The sequence below is a fragment of the Scardinius erythrophthalmus genome, assembly GCF_964197995.2.
Source record: "Scardinius erythrophthalmus genome assembly, chromosome: 4".
NCBI classification, from domain to species: domain Eukaryota; kingdom Metazoa; phylum Chordata; class Actinopteri; order Cypriniformes; family Leuciscidae; genus Scardinius; species Scardinius erythrophthalmus.
In genome coordinates, this window is record NC_138224.1 from 8,943,725 (window position 1) to 8,962,896 (window position 19,172).

Sequence of the window (19,172 nt, forward strand, 5' to 3'; positions counted from 1 at the left end):
TGTGTAAACATTAAGTAGCAAAACTGAATACACACCAATCAGAATCTCAGGATAATATAAACAGGGCCACGGGTGATTATGTGCTTTGGAAAATTAATCCTAGCGGTGGGACACAAAGGAAGAGAAAGAGAAAAAAATGTTCCTGATGAAATACAAAGAAAGTCCATCGGCCTACAGGGTCATCAGTATACGGTTTTGTGTTGCATACTGAGTTCATATTCAATTATTTTGTATTTGTATTTCCATCTACTGTAAGAACTCCTGACTGTAATGAACATAAACTTTCCTTAAAGCTTGTTCTTTGAATTTCACTGTATCTGCACCCCTCTATTTATGTTGTACACTGCAATTCCTTCCTGTAATTCCTTGACACTGACTTGCAAAATGATGTTTTTGTAATAGTGTTTTGAATTGATCTTATTAGTGTTCAATAGGCAGTGGAGGAGTGGCTGTGTATTTGTACATGTTAGTGTGTAGTTTTGAGATTATGTTTATAGTTGTGAGAAAATGGTGAATTGTTTCATGAATTGTGTTAGCGATCGAGAAAAAAATGTAAAAGAGCATTTTTATTGTTGGCTTGAAAAATCGACAACAATTAATTTAGAATCTGGACTTTAAAAACAAAATGTTTAATAATGGAAATTAAAATCTATAAAGTTGTATCAAAATAATACATTAAAATTACATCAATATATTACACTAAACAGCAGGACTACCAGCTTTGGTGTTCAAACTGTAGATTCCTTTATCCCAATAACTGCATAACATCTCGGGGACTGGAGGGGGTCAAAGAGCTGAACCAGCGCAGAATGAGAAACATTCTCCTGTAAGGAAAGAGACAGTTAAGAATGAATTATGACACTCTAAAAATCTACGGAGCCCCTAAAGGGACATGGTGATGGAAATAATTTTAGATGGGAGGAAACCATGTCCCTTTAGGGGCTCCGTAGAAATCCATTCGTAGATTTCAATATTTATTTATTCAATACTTAAGGTATAAATCTGCATGCATGAGGTTTTTCTCAATATAAAAATCAGGGATCATGCCTTACAATCAATCAGGCTATACTGGTCTCTCTGTATGGTTTTGATTCACTAAAAATAACAGACTTGTACGTATTAATTGTTCGGCAGTGAGAATACCCTGGTTGTGCTGTATATTTTTGATTTACCAACAAGAATCAGTTCAAAAGAATCATTTGTTCAGGAATCAGAATACACTGGTCATGCTATATATATCTGATTCCCTAAAAAAAACAGACTCATAAGACTCATTCATTTGGGAATCGGACTAATAGCTGGTCATGTTGCGTGTTTTTGATTCACTAAAAACAATCGGATCATAAGATCAGATCGTTCATGAATCAAATTATACTGGTTTTCAACCCTGTCTGTGCTTGTATATATCCAGTCAGAGTATATTATTTTAGATGAACCGTCATTTATGTTGAGTTCTATATTCGTAAGTAAAAAGAGTATTTTTTTCAGTTCCAATAATCATCTTAACTGAAGATTGTTTTAATCCAAATGAATCCATATTACAGATTTCTATAATCATTGACCAAAGCACATTAATATTCTTGGCAGAACACCCCGAGTACGATGTTATGAAATGGTTTATACAAGATAAAACCATCCATAGCCCAAATTCTAAAGCGTACCCTGATTTCAATGTCGTCGATGTGAATCCTTATCATGTTACCAAGCCCTTTAATGTCTGACATACACAAATCATAGACCTCTGTAGAAGAACGCACAGATCTAACACAGGAGAGGTTTTACTTGCTTTACATTACATGACTGATAAGTGAACCCTGTAAGATTATGTGGAAATTACTCCCACAGAAACTTGCTGTCACTGTTTTGTGACGATAAACAAAATGATTTTGTCATGCTCTGAATTTTCAGTCTAACAATCTTCACAGACGGCTGAGTCTGATACTCCTGACTGTCGTCGCGAGGATGTTTGAGGTTTTATGTTCAAAGCCTGGTGGGCAAGAGGGAAATGGAGGTGTAACTTAAAACCTCTGAACTCCTGTATTCTAAAATCCTTTAAAACCATTTTTTGTCTGTTTTGGAGCTGCTATGTGTGGCTAATGTCTGTTTGTAAGTTTTTGATTAGGGAAATGTGTGCTGTGGCTCTGAAGTAAAGCCTGAAACAAAAGCCCCACACAGTTCTCCAATTATATGAGGATTACCATCTTAACATGGACAAATAGGGGGTAAATATACAACTGTGGGTAAACTGGACAACTACTATGTTATCTGCCCTTTTTTACCTGCTCTTTCAAGTAGCAAAGTCGATCCAGGAGGATGAGACCCTCTATACATGGAGCCAAGGTTACTTTCAACTGAGGAAGATGAAAACAGCATGAGACACACTGATATAGGGTTAGCAATGAAAAAATAATAGACATACTACTTTCTATGATGCTCACCATGTTAAAAGCAATCATCTCATTCATCCTGGGTGTGTAGCGATCATGATAGCTCTGAATATCGCCATCAGATAACTGAAGAGAACAAGAGATATGGATTTAATGGTTTTATATCAATAAAGGAACGAGATCATGTCCTACTCACCAACCAGGACCTAAAAATGTTGAAAATATTACAAAATAAACAATAATTAAATAATATGAAATAAACATTAAATGTATATTTTTAATTTAAATAAAAAAAATATATAAATATATAAATACATGTACAGTATAATATTTATATAAAAATATTTATATAATCTTTGCTGTAGTAAGCACATATATACACACAATAAAAGTTTTTTTAACTATATATACACACAATTTTGTCAAATTAAATGTAATTAAAACAATTTTCTATTTTAAATATATATGTACTATTTTGTTAATATAAAATAAAATATACATGAATTAAAATTTGAAAAGATTAATTTATAAATATAAAATTATAAAAATACAATTTTAAATATTACAAATATAGTTCAAATATAGACATAGTTTTGTCAAATAAAATATAAACAATTTTCTATTTTAAATACATGTTATATTTAATTTATATACAAATATCCAATATATTATATTTAATGTATTCATATAAACTATAGACTAATAAAAGTTTATATATATATATATATATGTATGTATGTATGTGTATATATATATATATATATATATATATATATATATATATGTATGTATGTATGTATGTATATATATATGTATATATATATATATATATATATATATATATATATATATATATATATATATATATATATATAATTAAAATATTACAATAAGCAAAAATTTAATAATTTAAATAAAATATTTTTTTTAACAAATTTAAAAACATATGTAATATTTCATTTATATAAAAACATACATAAATATATTATATTTAATGTATTTAAATAAATTCTACATACATATACACATAACTTTAAATATATATATATATATATATCTCCCCAAAATCAGGTTAAACTGATATCGTCTGGGCCTGCTAATGCCTTTTTAATAGTGTCTTGGTCTCTGTACCCATATTTCCCTACTTGTCAAACATACTTTAGTCTGTTTATCTCATTAGTTTCATTGTGGTGTAATTCAGATGCATGTGGGAAGACTGACAAAACATTAAACGTAATATGAGAACAATCGGTTATTACTTTAGTCTCATCCAGATCCAGCTTCCTAAGTGCCCGCCTGACATAGTCCACAAACGAAGAGGCTTTGGAGTACACGTTCCCAACACGTTTCTCACTGCCAATAGGAAATAAAACACTGCATCATATCAAAAATAAACTAACATAAAGTTGAATTGATTTCTAAAGTAGTTTAGAGACTGATATTAACGTACATACAGTAAGTCACATGCAGAGGGTGAACTTTGCACTCCTTGTTGACTTGCACATTACCGTAACCTGATGGTTTGGCTTTGACTCACAGGAGTTTAATAAAAAATTGAAAACAGGGCTTTAGGGTTTGACTCATGAGCATCATTCACCACTGAATCAGATCTGCTCAGTACAGTCATGATCAAATATCTCGATAAACATATATCAGCCTCCGCAAAAGGAAGGAAGGACCGGAGGGAATCTGGAGCCTCTTTATTCTCTCCTCCAGTTTACTAAAGCTCTCCGGCGACTTAAACAAAGACAGGCGGTTGTTTTCTGTCTAATGAGCAGATGATGTGGTGAGAGTGCTGTCGATGAGATATCTGATCCTGGTGTTTGTGAGGGGAACAGCGTCAGTGAGGGAGCTTAATATTTGTCATCGTGTGCGTTTCACACTGAGAGTGGCTCATCAGGGGGTCCGGGGGGTGTGTTTTGTTTTTATGGAGTGTTTTCAAATCTAGGACAGCAAACTAATTTTTAGGGTTCGGCATCGTACTATAATTAACCGCCAAACCTCTAATATTTGGTTGAAGTGCCCCTGTTATGCTATTTCAGTTTTGGAGGTGTCCTACAGTGCGTTTACATGCATCCAAGGGCAAAAAAACACTTTAACTTTCTCATAATATACATTGAAGCATCACCTCTTTTCTCACTGTGTCTGAAACGTTTGATAAAAGATTCAGTCTCTCTCAACCCTCCTTTTTCGAGAACCTACTCTGCTCTGATTGGTCAGACGGCCTAGTCTGTTGTGATTGGTCTATTGGAAACCGAAATTGGAAGTGCACTCAACTCTTCCAGTCATCATCTTCAACTACAGTGTTTGAGGGCGGGTCGAAGTAGACGTTGTTCGCCGGCAGCCAATGAAGATCATAGGCTGGCATTGTGCAAATGTGTTACAAACCTTTGTAGACTCATTTCAGGCCTGCACTTTCATTTTTAAAAAAATATGCAGACTTTTTACATTCACAAACAGCTACTGTATATAACACTACATGAACGATACTATCTGAAAAAGCATAAGAGGGGCACTTTAAATCATGAAAATTTACTGTGGCAAGTTAACAGTTGGTTTTTCCAGATGTTTACATGCATCTAAAAGCCTTCAAACAAACAGAGCTATTATTATTAATATCATGCATACCACAGTAACAAAACAAATCAAGTATGCTATAAATATGACATAAAATCAGTGGTGGTACATATGATGGATACCTTTTAAAGCAATCGTAGTGATCCTGTAAAATAACATGGAGAACCGCCCGATAAAAAAGCGACTCCATAGGCAGCTGTAACAGTCAAGAAACCCTGTTAACATCAGTCCAAACAAAACTGATTTAGCCTGTTTTTACTTATTTATGCAATGCATACTTATGTTTGCTTACTTATTTGTGTTTTTAATCACATCACTTGAAATGTTTGTCCCATTTTTGGCAACTTTAAAAACAGATTGTGTCATATTTTCCATTACAATTATGTCATACAAACAATCAGCCGTGCGGAAGACAGCACAAAGAGATCGTACGTTCTGGCCGCTTCACCTCTGAACTTTCATTCATTTTTAATCGAGAAAAAAATCTAATTAAAATACACAGTGCGTCTAATTAAATCACATAAATATGCAAAGCCGCATATGCTGTACGTTCTGGCATTCAACCCTGACCAACACATTATGATCAGCTGTGCAAACAGCTCTGTTTGCAAGAGACTGTCCTCCTAATATGCAAATCTTACAGGGGAATTGGGATTTTAATTGAAATATTAATATTAATATGATATGACACAATCAAGTACTCACCCCTCCTCCGGCAGTCAGACACCCTCTCCAGAGCCTGAGAGGGGAAAAATTAGTTTGTGAAGAGCTCAATATTAGTCAAGCCTGCTGGAAACAAGCTTGGATGTGATAACTAAACACATTGTGACATGATTTGATAGTCGCTTTTAGTTTTAATAGCATGTGTTCATCTTACAAGAAAAATCACCTGATTATCATAAATAGCATTTGTATAACGTTTATCTAATAAGCAAAGGATGTGGTTTATGATGCGTGGGCAACGTGAGATGTTTTCGTGACGTGTGAGGCAGACTTACGAGACATGCTGACATCCTGGCATTTCGACCACAGAAACAGGCCTGATCCTTCAGATACTGACTCATGGGGAAACCACACACACCACTGACAAACCACCCACACCAAAAAAAAAAAAAAAACAGAGATGAAGAATCAAACATCTTTTTTACATTAACTACTGTTCAAAAGTTTGGGGTCTGTAAGATTTTAATTAGCCTTTTATTCAACAAGGATACATTAAAATTGATCAAAAAAAGATGTGCATTTCAAATAAATGCTGTTCTATTGAACTTTCTTTTTTATCAAAGAATCCTGGAAAACATTTTTTCCCACTAATACACAGCATTAGAATGATTTCTGAAGGATCATGTGACACTGAAGACAGGAGTAATGATGCTGAAAATTCAGCTTTGATCATAGGAATAAATTACCTTTGAAAATATATTTTAAATTGTAATAATATTTTAAAAATATTGCTGATTTTACGGTATTTTATAATCAAATATAAACAATTTATAAGAGACTTCTTTTAAAAACATAAAAAAATCGTACCAACCCCAAACTTTTTAGGGTTTTTATGTCAAAACTAAAGCAGATTTCTAAACACTGACTGAACATTTTGTGGATAAGAACCTGTTGAGCACATGCCATTCAAACGAGACCCATACTGTGGTACGAGGCCTATTCGTGGTGCAGATAAACACTGTTTATTCCAGATATCATGCTAATCTAAACCATGCCAAACTGAACAGGATCCAGAGTCCAGCACAGGCCTGAAATATGTGTGTGTGTGTGTGTGTCTGTGTGTGTGTACAGGTTTGGCTATACTTGAGGGCCAAATGTCCTGAAATATTAAGACAACAGACTAGTGAGGATATTTTACTGGTCCTTACTAGTTAAAGTTACTAGTTACTAGGCATACAAATCAGCCAAAACATATAAATACCATTAACCGGAAATAAAATCAATGGAAGTCTATGCAATGTCCTCACTAATATAGTGAAACAAACGTGTGTGTGAGTGAAACAGAATGAGCTGTGTATAAAAAAAATGGACAGAGAGAAGGACCATGTGCAACACTGACATTAGTGATTTCATAACTTTACTTCACTACACTTAAAGTCTTAATTCGACCAATCACTGTGAGGCTTTAAACTTAAGGATCTTCAGTTTGAGTTTGTGGGTTCCCCAATAAAACAGGGTTTAAAGCTGATTTTTTTGGATGAAAATACCAATTTTAGGCGCAGATACAACTGTAAGTAAGCCATTCACAGGTTGACTGCTTAACTAATGACGTTTGTGGACGGGACTTCCTGTTTCCTGTTTCGGTAGGAGACATTGCATGGGCTCTTTTGAATTGAGTAAGCAAATGCAGGGCCTTTGCAGAGATGCCATAGAAAAAGTATTAGGCTGTTAATTGTGATCAGGCAAGCAAAACTCAGTGCAAAATGTTTGTAACTCTGTGGGGTGCCGCTAGTGGCACAACAATTACACACTTCGCCTTTAAACGCACAGCATGATGCTGTAATCATGCCAGGTACTTTAGACTGAAAGGCACATTGTGTATTTCCATTGGAACTGCATTTGTTTCACTCCGTACTGTTTCTTCTTCAGAACAAACGCGCTTGTAAAGCGAGCCGCTGAAGCCCTGAAAACTCTGACATCATCATGCTGAAAACGCCACATGTTGTACGGACTCTTCTTGATTTAGTGAGATCAAACAGATTGTGTGTGGAGAGGGAGAGTGTTTGTGATGTCAGTCCAACATCTGAACACACTTCATGTGTTTTAGCTCTGTCCCTGTAGCAATCGAGAGTCTGTGATGTGATCACCAGGCTTTAAAAGACAATGAGACATTATTGTAGTCCTGCTGTGCTTCATAGCATTGGACACGGACTCAATCGACAGTAATTATGTGATCAAAATATCATATTTTGCAGGCACTCAATCATTATTGACTAAGAAGAAGAAGGGGAAAGACAGAGAGCAACTGACAGAAACCACATGGTCTCTTGGGACTAGCACCATTTCTTAAAGGGATAGTTCACCTAAAAATGGCAATTCTTAATTTCATTTGCAGAACACAAAAGAAGATATTTTGAAATCAGTGTTTTTTGTCCATACAACAAAAGTCACCATTATATCAATAATAATAACAAGCATTATTATTAAATAATAAAATTATTAATGAAAAATTGCATTTATTTAATAAATAAACAACAACAATGAATTGTATACAACAATGAAAAATAAAACATTTTATGAATAATAATGAAAATAATAATTATTATTATTATTATTATTATTATTATTATTTTGTTATAAATGTTAATAATACATTGTTGTTGTTTTACATTATTTGACCCAGAATTAACCTAGGGCTGCAAAAGAATGTCAAATAATAATAATAATAATTATTATTATTATTATTATTATTAAGTATTCATATTTTTAAATTACATCATAAGTATATTTATAATTAAAAAGAAAAATATATATTAATAATACTAACAAATATTATTATTACATAATTAATCAAATAAACAATGAAATTAATTAACTTATTCATTACATATTGAATTTACTTAATAAATAAACAAAAACAACAATTTATTATTTAGCTCAGGAATGGCCCAGGGCTGCAAAAGAATGTCAAATTCTTTATTTAATTAATTATTATTAATTATTATTATAAGGATGGTATATAATTGCAGAGCATTATTTTATTATTGTATATATTATTATTGTATATATATAATTATTAGAATGTTACAAGTACAAGTAAATTTATACATGTTATAATAATAACAATAATAACAAATTATTAGTAGCATTTATTATTTGTATTATTATTGTTTTACATTTTTTGACCCAGGATTGGCACAGGGCTGCCCATTGCTGGAAAGAACATTATGCAAAGAACTAAAATTACACACATCTCATCTTGTTTGAAGATTTTGGGCACCCAGTTTGACAGAGATTGATCTGTTCACGTGTGTGTGGGACAGGAAGTGTTCTTACCCTGTCTGTCCTCATCAAACTCTTCAGAAAGCAGGTGGTAGCAGCAGCCCACACTGCAAACGGCCCGCAGCTCCTGTTTGGCCCCGAACATCCGCAGAGTGCTGGGAGCCAAATCTCCACACGTATGCAGGCCAACCAGAACTGCATCCTGGGTACCGGCCAGAGAAAGAGGGAGAGAGAGAGAGAAAAAGAGAGAGAGAGAAGGGTAATTTGGTGAAATCAACACAGACCGTTTGCCATCTCTCATTGATCATAAATAATTTGCTATGGACACATCCAAGTCCCTCTCCATTCTTGAGCTCAATTTCACCTAATTAACATGATTAGGATAATCGCAGGCGTCTCGCTGAGCTGTAATAGCAATGATACAACTTCTGCTCTATAATCAAAGCCCACAGCTGGACAACTATTGCAGCATAGCGTGTCTCTTGTGCTATTATATGAGTTTAGTACACATACATTATTTGATCCTTAGAGAATATCATATGAAATGAATTCACAACACATTTGCAATGAAAAAAAAAAAGTTTTATCATGATCCAAATGCTTCAAAAAGTATGAAAAAAAGTTTCAGCTAGTTTTTTAGGTTATTAAAAGGTTATTAAGTTTATTTGTTCATAAGTAGTTGTAGTTGCAGTAGTAATAATTACAATGATAATATAGTTACATTTTATTTAAATTGACAAATCTACTAAATCAATTATTTACTTTTACAAGTATTTACTCATTATTTACTCATTATTTATTATTAATAATAATAACAAAAAATAATTCATATAATTCAATTAAATAAATAATTCATTTAACAAATGAACAAAAATAATTTATCATTTATTATAAAATAATACATTTACTTAACTCATTATTTATTATTATCATTAATAATAATAACAAAATGTATTAAATAATGAAGGAAATAATTAATTTAATAAATGAACAATAATTTATAATTTATTATAAAATAATACAATTCATATATAATAATAATAATAACTATTATTATTAAATAATGAATTAAATAAACAATTGATTGAATAAAAAAATTGGTAAAACTATAGATTTAATAAATGTAAAAAGCCAATAGACTTAATAAATGTAATAATGGTTTAATTTTATTATTATTATTATTATTATTATACATTTTGTTTTATTTTTAAATGAATAATACATTATTATCATTATTATTGTTGTTGATGTTGTTATTTTATTATATATATTTTTTTTAATTCTCCCTTGGTTGAAACCCCTTAATTAATTCTAAAATCTATTATTATTATTATTATTAGTAGTATTATAGTATAGTGAATTATTAATTATTATTAGTACAGTATTTTTCTCCCTTGGTGGAAACCTAATAATTAACCTAATAACCCTTAATAATTCTAAAATGTATAATTAATTGTTTTACAGTGAATTATAAATGATTATTACACTAGTTTTCTCCCCTGGTTCATTGAAACCGTGTGTGTTCTGACATCCACTCACCTCCAGCTCTGTGATCAGCGTCTTGAGTTCAGTTTCTGCAGTGACGTATGAGGTCAGAGGGGAAAACAGGCTGCTGTCGCTGTCGTTCCTCCTCCCTTCTCGAGCTTTCCTCTCCAGATTGTCCCTCTTCCTCCTCTCTCGTTCCTCCAGGCTCAGCTGGCTGGGGTGGACACGAGGAGAAGCGTCCTCTATGACGTCTAGAGACAGCGTGCTGAGGAAGCTGCTTCCTGCATCCCAGTCACTGGGCTCTAATGTGGCATTATCTGAAGCGGATAAATCACTGGAGACTTGTTTTGATAAATCACTGGTTTCCTCTTGAGCCACAAACCTTCCTTTTTCCTCTGTAATAAAGTTTGTGTTGCCATCACTGTTCTCACAGTTTCTGCTGTGTTGTTTACTCCTATCCTCACTCTCCAAAGCTTGATTCCCAGTGGCTCTGTTCTGTTTCTGATAGGCTTTGGAGAACTTCTTCAGTTTCCTGTTCCTCTCCTGAGCTCCATGTGTGTTGGTGCTGGAAGAGTCGATACCGAAAACTTGTAGATTAAACCGCATGGATAGATAGGAGCACAGGTAGCCTTTCCCAGAACCCACGTCTATCACCTGAGATGAAGAAACTGATGATGAAAAAGATGCAATTCAGAACAACAAATTTAACTAAACTACATTTGAAATGTTCTTACCTGTTTGACCCGGCAGCATTCAGCCAAACTAGCCACAACCTCAGACATTGCCTGCACCTCATGGGCTTTCTTACAGTTCATAAACTCATCTGGAACAGGAACTTTGCCTGATGACTCTCCTATGGAAATTACAGACAATGCATGAGATATAACCTTGTAATAACCTGAATGTGACGTGCATAATAATCACAATAAAGATCCAGAGTGGAATTTAAATGTGCTTTTCAGAGCTTCTGGTCTGACTGCAGTTACCCGCTATAGTGTCTCCATATATCAGTGTCAGATTCTCCATCAGCTCTTCCAGCTGCATACAGAGCCCCAGACCCGGGAAACTGTGGGCTTTCGCTGCCCTCAGCAGGGCTGATATGTCCACCAGCTTCTTTGAGGCATTACAGAAACCAAAGGTGGTGTTTTCCTTTTCTAAAAGCAAAAACACTATTACTATGAAATACAGCTGATTAAATAGAGTAGAGTCCAATGCACTTTAGTTCAATACATATAAAATATATATTGTATCATACAAATACTATTGGTAGGCTATATCAAATTAATAATTTTAAATATTGATAAAAAATTAATGATGCTGCCGCAGACCATTTTGTCATTTTACTCCACAAAATAATGTATATGTTCTGATTAAATGTTAAAGAAAATTATATTAAAACTCATATTAGTCATTATAATTCTGAGCAGTTTATTATGTTGCGTAGTGTCATAATTAAACCACACTTCTTTTTACTTTGAAAAATGATTGCATTATAAATATATATATATATATATATATATATATATATATATATATATATATATATATATATATATATATATATATATATATATATGTTTTGCATAACAATAAAACGATTTTCCTTTTTCCAGATTGAGTCCATTTTACCTTCTACCGCCCCCGTGCGGTCATCAGTGGAACTTTACTTCATCTATTTTCCTTTTTAAAGTTCTACGATAACGTTGTCTCTTAGCGCGCTATACGAAGACTCAAAAGGATACACCTTAACTACAGGTATACCTTTCCTACGTGTGTTCTCCCAACTATACCTTAGGATGTTGCTTAAGGTAAACCTTCTTAAGTTCGACCTTAAATTGAGCAGGTGCTGTCCATGGTGGAGGCGCTGAATAGGTTGATATCGATGCCTCGATGATCGATTGTGCGCTCTTTCCTTCACAGCGGTAAAGTATTGAGAAAACAATGTTCTTTATAAAGAAGCGTTTTAGAAATAGTACAAACTGCATTTATCGGGGCTCATTGAAATATGTACGCAGAAATAAATATGAGTATGTGTTTATAATTTAGCAAGTGTGCAATCCCAAACCCTCACGGCCATAAGTGTGTTAATGTTCTCCACAACGTATGCTGATTATCCACCAGCCATGTAGTTGACATACACTAACTGGCTCCGCGGACGGCGCCGTCTTTGATTTAAAACAAGTACTCGCTGTCTCGCTGCCATAGCTATAAAGTTTGTGTAAACTCATCTTTCTTTATATAGACTCCTAAGCCTTTTCTGTCAAATATGGTTCGCCAGCTGATGTGCCTTAGGATAGTAATTAAAAAAGCTAACAACCATTAGTGTATGGAAACTTTATTAATGAAAACACTTCCATACACTGGGTGAACAACTTAAAGGGGGGGGTGAAATGCTCATTTTCACTCAATCTCCTGTTAATCTTGAGTACCTATAGAGTAGTATTGCATCCTTCATATCTCCAAAAAGCCTTTCGTTTTATTATATTTATAAAAGAAAGATAGGCTGTACCGAGTCTTTCAGGAAAAAAACGAGCGGCTGAAGGCGGCGGTGTGGGCGATGTGCTAAAGCTGTGCTACGCCAAGCTAGTAACGTTAACAACACAGAGACATTTGTTCAACAGTTTTACTCACCGCCTGCGGTTCCAACGCACGACTGCGGACTTTTATCATTGTGACTGCTCGATCCTTAAGCATTAGACGATCCGTCGATCTGGGCTTTGTTTATAAAACAATCATCTTGAAATGCAGGGAAACAGTCTTGCTCAACTCGTTTTTGCCCCGGAAAAACAAACTGCATCCACTTCCCTTAACACTGGGTTCTTTGGGAATCTGTGCAGGTTTGTCTTGCCCTGGCAACCAAAAACCCACTTGACACTGACTTCCCTAAAGCCGAGCAGTGCGCTTAGATGAGGTACTCTGCCCTACAAAGGCAAAAGACCTTAAGTCGCTAGAGTGTGGAACTGAAAAAAATGACTTTAAATATTTTTAGTTGTCCCGCTTAATTAATTATAGGTAGGACCAGTGCTCGAATTGAGTCAAGTCTTATGGGGGGTCCCCAAGTTTTTTTGGGCGGGGGGTTGGTTAGTCTCGCAATATACACTTTATACAAAATATACAATATATTTTAATATGCATAAATATATACTATGTATTAAAAACGCTTGAATTCATATATATACTGTATATATATATATATATTCTTTTAAATTACTTATATAGAAAAGTGTAATTTATATCTTGTGATCAAAGCTGAATTTTCAGCATCATTACTCCAGTCTTCAGTGTCACATGATCCTTCAGAAATCACTCTAATATGATAGTTTGATGAACAGTTATGATTATTAATGTTGAAAACAGTTCATATTTGTGTGGAAACCATCATACATTTTATTTTTCAGGATTTTTTGATGAATAGAAAGTTCAAAAGAACAGCATTTATTTGAAACATAATCTTCAGTCTTTACTGTCACTTTTGATCAATTTAATGCAACCGTACTGAATAAAAGTATTAATTTCTTTCCCAACATTTTTTTATAAATTATAACCGCAAGCTTTTGAATGGTAGTGTGTAAAATGTTACAAAAGTTTATATTTCAGATAAACTTTCTATTCATCAAACTAATAAATAAATAAAAAAAATACTGTAAATAACTGTTTTCAACATTGATATTAATCATAAATGTTTGTTGAGCATCAAGTCATCATATTAGAAGGATTTCTGAAGGATCATGTGATGAACACTGGAGTAACGATGGTGAAAATTCAGCTTTGATCACAGAAATAAATTATATTTTATTGTATTATAATTTTACATTGTAATAATATTTCAATATATTAGTTTTTACTGTATTTTGGATCAAATCAATGCAGGCTTGGTGAACAGAAGAGACTTTTGAATTTTGTACATCCAACAGAATGATTCTAGCTTTATTTACCAATGTAGTATTTACCCTAAAAACAACTGGATGATTGATGTGACACTGTGATAATGTTTGTTCCAAAAGACTTGATTAAATGCATGAAACTTGTTTATTATAAATTGTGACAAAACAGGCTGTCAGCCTGTGTGTTGGTTGGGATTTTTCAACTATTTCAGCACATATGATTTTTAAATAGTTACGTCCAGTAACGTTAGCAGCTAGGCTAGTTGGGGTGGCGGCAAAGCACTGTCATGAGTGAGTGAGTCAGCAGACTATTCAACCATTTCAGTGAAAAAGGCTGCTTTATTCATAAACAAACAATACTATTGCAATCAAAATAAATCATTGCTATTTCAAGAGTGAATCCCGCATAAATGCGTATGTAATTCCCAAAATTTTGCCGTGTTTATACAGCCTTTGGTCCTAGCAGCATGAAAAACAAGTCATATAGCGCTAACAGTTACAAATAAATACAAAGAATGGATATTAGAAAGCATAAAAAGCGCACAACGAGCGCTCCCTTTATAATTACTAAAAAGCTGTTATCTTCATCGAGATCTCTAGCACTCCTATAGAACCAGAACTATTAATTATGAAAAAAATAGTAACTTGAGCCTAAATGTTTCCAATTTATGCTATATAAAAGCCCCGACATGGAGTGGATAGATATAAAGTAGAAAGATATATAGCGAGAGACAATTACCCCTCAAAAAAGTCAGTAAGAAGCTTTCTCTTCCCGACTGCGAGTGGAGGTTTATTTTTCTCCATATTATAAAATCTAAAATTAGCTTCCTTCACCGGAGCGGCGCCAAACAAACAGTCCTGTCAGTCGACGATGTCATGCGCGCGCACAGCGCTCTTTAGGCGGGGCGTTTACATTTTAAAGAGACACTACAACTAGCCTATAAATATTTTTTTACAGTCTATGCTATAAACTCACTTAAAATAAATTATTGTAAATAATCAGTTCACGAATCACGATATTTACCGTATCCTTTGCATGCATTTATTTTGATTTGTCATTATTATTTTTACTAAAATAAAAATTTCCGAGGGACCCCCCTAATTCTATTTTCTACTTCTTATGGGGGGTCCCTAATACCTTATGGGGGGTCCCGGATCCCCCCAGCCCCCCCTCAATTCGAGCACTGGGTAGGACACTGGAAATTTGGCAAATAGATGTTTTAGTAATGGAAATTATATACATAAAAAAATCTTGAGCTCAAACTTGACTTTTGACCACTATTTTAAAGTTACTGTACTCTGCCTTTGTATTGTCAGCAAAAAGTGAGAGGTCATACCAAGGCAAAAGGCAGTAACTTCCACATTATCAATATTTAGTTGCTGATCACCATTAACAAAATCATTATAGTACACACCTGTATAAAATCTAGTGATCATGGCATTTATTTTGTATGATTTACAATTATTTATAGCCATCTACTTATTGCTATCCTGTGCTTTGGTTGCATTCTGATGGCATTATTAATACATTTGACATGACAAAATACCTCCTATTAGTCCAGCGTTGACTCGACCGCGTTTAGGGCGGGGCTGAAGGCGAAGTTTTGGCACTCTGCCAGCTAGTTTGCGAGCTTTAATTCATGGATGTATTCATCTGATACGGCAATGTGTAACGTTTTTCTGTCAACTCTGCATAATCCTTCGCGATCGTAATCGCACGTTTGTCGATGGAGCAGACCATACTAAATGTTCTGACCGCTCTGAGGACATCAGAAGTTAGAGCGACTGATGGCAGCTGTACAAAGTACACAGTGACAGGATACACCGTAATTTTAATGGACATTAAAACAAAGGCAGATAACCTTACAATCTGGTAGGTAGCATTATTTGATTGAAAACCGGCACCGTAACTTCATATTGACGCGCGGCTAAACAAAGGCAGAGCACCGTAACTCGTAATTTGAGCGTTCCAAAACAAAGCCAAAGAGCGGTAACTGATGTTACGGTGTTCTGCCTTGGTTTCTCATGGGCTTTTGGAAGTTACTGTTAAGACAAATCATTATTTTCTCGAAAAATAAACGGAATTGATTCAAGATACTTATCCACATGATAAAGAAGGTCTTGAATGTGCCAAAATATAAATAACTCATTTTCGACCAAAAACGAAGTTACGGTCTTTTGCCTTTGCACGGCAGTACTGCTTTCGCTCTCTTGCTCTGGTCTACGAGTGCGCGCGCGCCCGCGATCTTACCGGAGAAGTGCCCGTAGGACCCGTATAAGGAAATTCCGCCCCATCTGACGTCACACATGCCCATACTCGAAAAAAACTTTCCGAAACTTGTGACAAACCGGAAGGACAATTTTTGGCACAGAAATACTCCTTCAAACGTACAATTTCATTTTTGAAACTTTGTCCATGTTTAGCATGGGAATCCAACTCTTTAACAGTGTAAAAAACTCAGTATGCATGAAATAGCATTTCACCCCCCCTTTAAGTATTTATATGTGTAAAATTTTAAAGTAAAGTAAAAATGTAATTTTAATACTAAATCAGATTTTATAATATTAAATGTTCATATAAAATTTTCTATGTGTAATTAAACTGCGATGTAAAAAAGCTGTTTGCGTAGTGGTGGCCACTAGCGGTATGAACCGTCAGCAGCGATAAGGTATAGCTAAGAGCGCTCCAGACCAACCTTACGAACGTATGACTTACAGAAGGTATACTTAACTAAGAAGGTTTCGGAAACCACGTATTAACGATAAGGTACTTCTTCAGGTACAACTTGAACTTGAACGACGTAGCGTTAAGGTAGTTTCGGAGAACGCAGCCCAGGTCATTAAATGCCATTATTCACGGACCAAGAACAGTGAGAATTTCATGAAAGCTGCAGCTGTTGACGCATTTTCTGTATTTAAGACATTATTAAGACATGATTCCTGACCGACCAAATGTGCGGCCATGTTGGGTGTACTAGTCAGCATTTTGTTCTATTAGCGAATAGAACATATTGCCCTCACACATAGACTTTCTGAAGAACGGTTTTGAAGGCGTTTATGGGGGGTATGGGCGGCGCCATCTTGGAAATTCTTGGGAAATCCTAACCCCGCCCACCTTCTGACGCAGTGCGCGTCATTCAGCTCGCTCTGCTACTCCGGTTATCTCTGTGTATATTTTAGGCAACGAAATATGTTATAAAACACCATACTAACTCTTTTCGTTTTCATTTAAAGAAATCTTAAACATTATAGCCACACAAATGTGGTTCAGGCAGCGCATATTGATTAAATTCAACTGCACATAACGTTTGCCTATTTATGAAAAAACAAAATATAAAACACAAACCTGCCTCTCTTCATTTTAAATATAATATAAAAATATTAAACATTTTATGGTCCAGGCAATATAGTTCAGCCAGAGCCCGTCTACTCTGGTTCAGCTCGACAAAACGTTGCACAACGTTTTTTAAACAGAAACGGTGATGCGTTGAACACACTGTTCTGATGACACAAGAGTTGCAACTATGCAGCTGAGAAGGCCATTCTTTGTGTTCTTTGTGAAGAATTTTCGGAGCCTGATGAAGTCGGTATAAATATGTGTTTAATACTACAAAATATGCCCGATGTTACAGTTACTGCACTTGCCGCCCAGAACAAAAGAGAACATCCCAATCGAGTGAAGGGATTGCTGAAACTGAAATGGAAGCACACATCTTACCTAATTCAGACTAAACCACATCTATTTAGCCTCACATACTGACTTTATTTGTAGTTCATACTGTTTTAATACCCTGTATTTTCTTTCTCATTTTTAGGAAAAGCACTTAATTACCATTGTTTATTTCTGTACCAAATGTCATACACTTGCAATGAAGCTAAAAATATAAACAACTACATCATTATGTTGATATCCTATATTTTTACAATAAAACTTATGACAAACATGTCTTAATATCCTTAGTTGTTGCGTATACCGAGCTGCATGATTTGTAAATTACTTTCCTTGAACCCATTGTGCGAGTTCACTTTAATACCGCATGCTTTATATACATGTTGCTGCTGATTGGACTGCAGTTCTGACACACCCACCAAACTATGACGAGTGGATAGTGCCACGGATAACTTACCGAAGTCGACAGTCGTGTACTTTTACGTGACAGAATATGGCGTTCTGATTGGTTCTTTAATTATGGCGTGCCGATCGGTTCTTTAATATGGCTTTGCAACATGCACTCGTCTCAATGAACGTGACGTCTGCGTCTGCAAAACGTGACGTCTGCGTCTGCCAATTAATTTATTATTATTATTATTATTAAATTGAAAAAAGATCACAGGGGTTAACATACATGTATCACAATAAAATAAAAAAATAAAATAAAAAGTAGGATAAGGAACTCGAGGTAGAGCAAGGCAATAAAGTAGTTCTTAAAACATTTAAAGCAATAGAAATTCAACATACAATACATGTTTAAAAATAAATAGAAATAAATAACATGAAACAACGAAAAAATTTTTTTGTCATTTTCAGGAAATCAGGAGGTAAACTAACTTATAATGAAACTATAATCTTTTTTAACAACAGCAGTTTTAGTGGCTCTCTTGTTAGCTGATTAACAAAGAGAGTCTTAGAATAACTTTAAATCAACACAGAAAAGCCTAAAATTGGGCTTAGAATCAGTGACTTTACATTTATGGAGATGAAACTGGCCACATATTAGAAGTTTTAATCTGTCGTCCTTCTCTTTTGACCCAAATCAAAAACAGTACATTCTTTATTTCAAAAATAAAAAGTTTGTTGTAAGCAGAGAAAAAAAAAAGCCAAGCTACAAAGAAGCTACTTCTTTCCAGAACTCCTTTGCATAATTACATTATGAGGTCAACTTTCAGTATAGCA

The 19,172-nt window shown here is 34.4% G+C and overlaps 1 protein-coding gene across 1 annotated transcript; it reads right to left on the reverse strand.

Moving 5' to 3' along the window:
- Positions 1-552: 552 nt before the first annotated feature.
- Positions 553-17,415, reverse strand: LOC308689063 (putative methyltransferase-like protein 25; the record flags this gene model as incomplete). The annotated part of the gene is given in 14 exon segments (XM_081362614.1): positions 553-824; positions 2,280-2,351; positions 2,439-2,513; positions 3,647-3,740; positions 5,087-5,160; positions 5,670-5,681; positions 5,683-5,703; positions 5,963-6,047; positions 8,804-8,840; positions 8,964-9,111; positions 10,449-11,048; positions 11,129-11,247; positions 11,381-11,548; positions 17,394-17,415. Coding segments are annotated over 14 exon segments (1,623 nt in total). The 3' UTR covers positions 553-728.
- Positions 17,416-19,172: the final 1,757 nt, after the last annotated feature.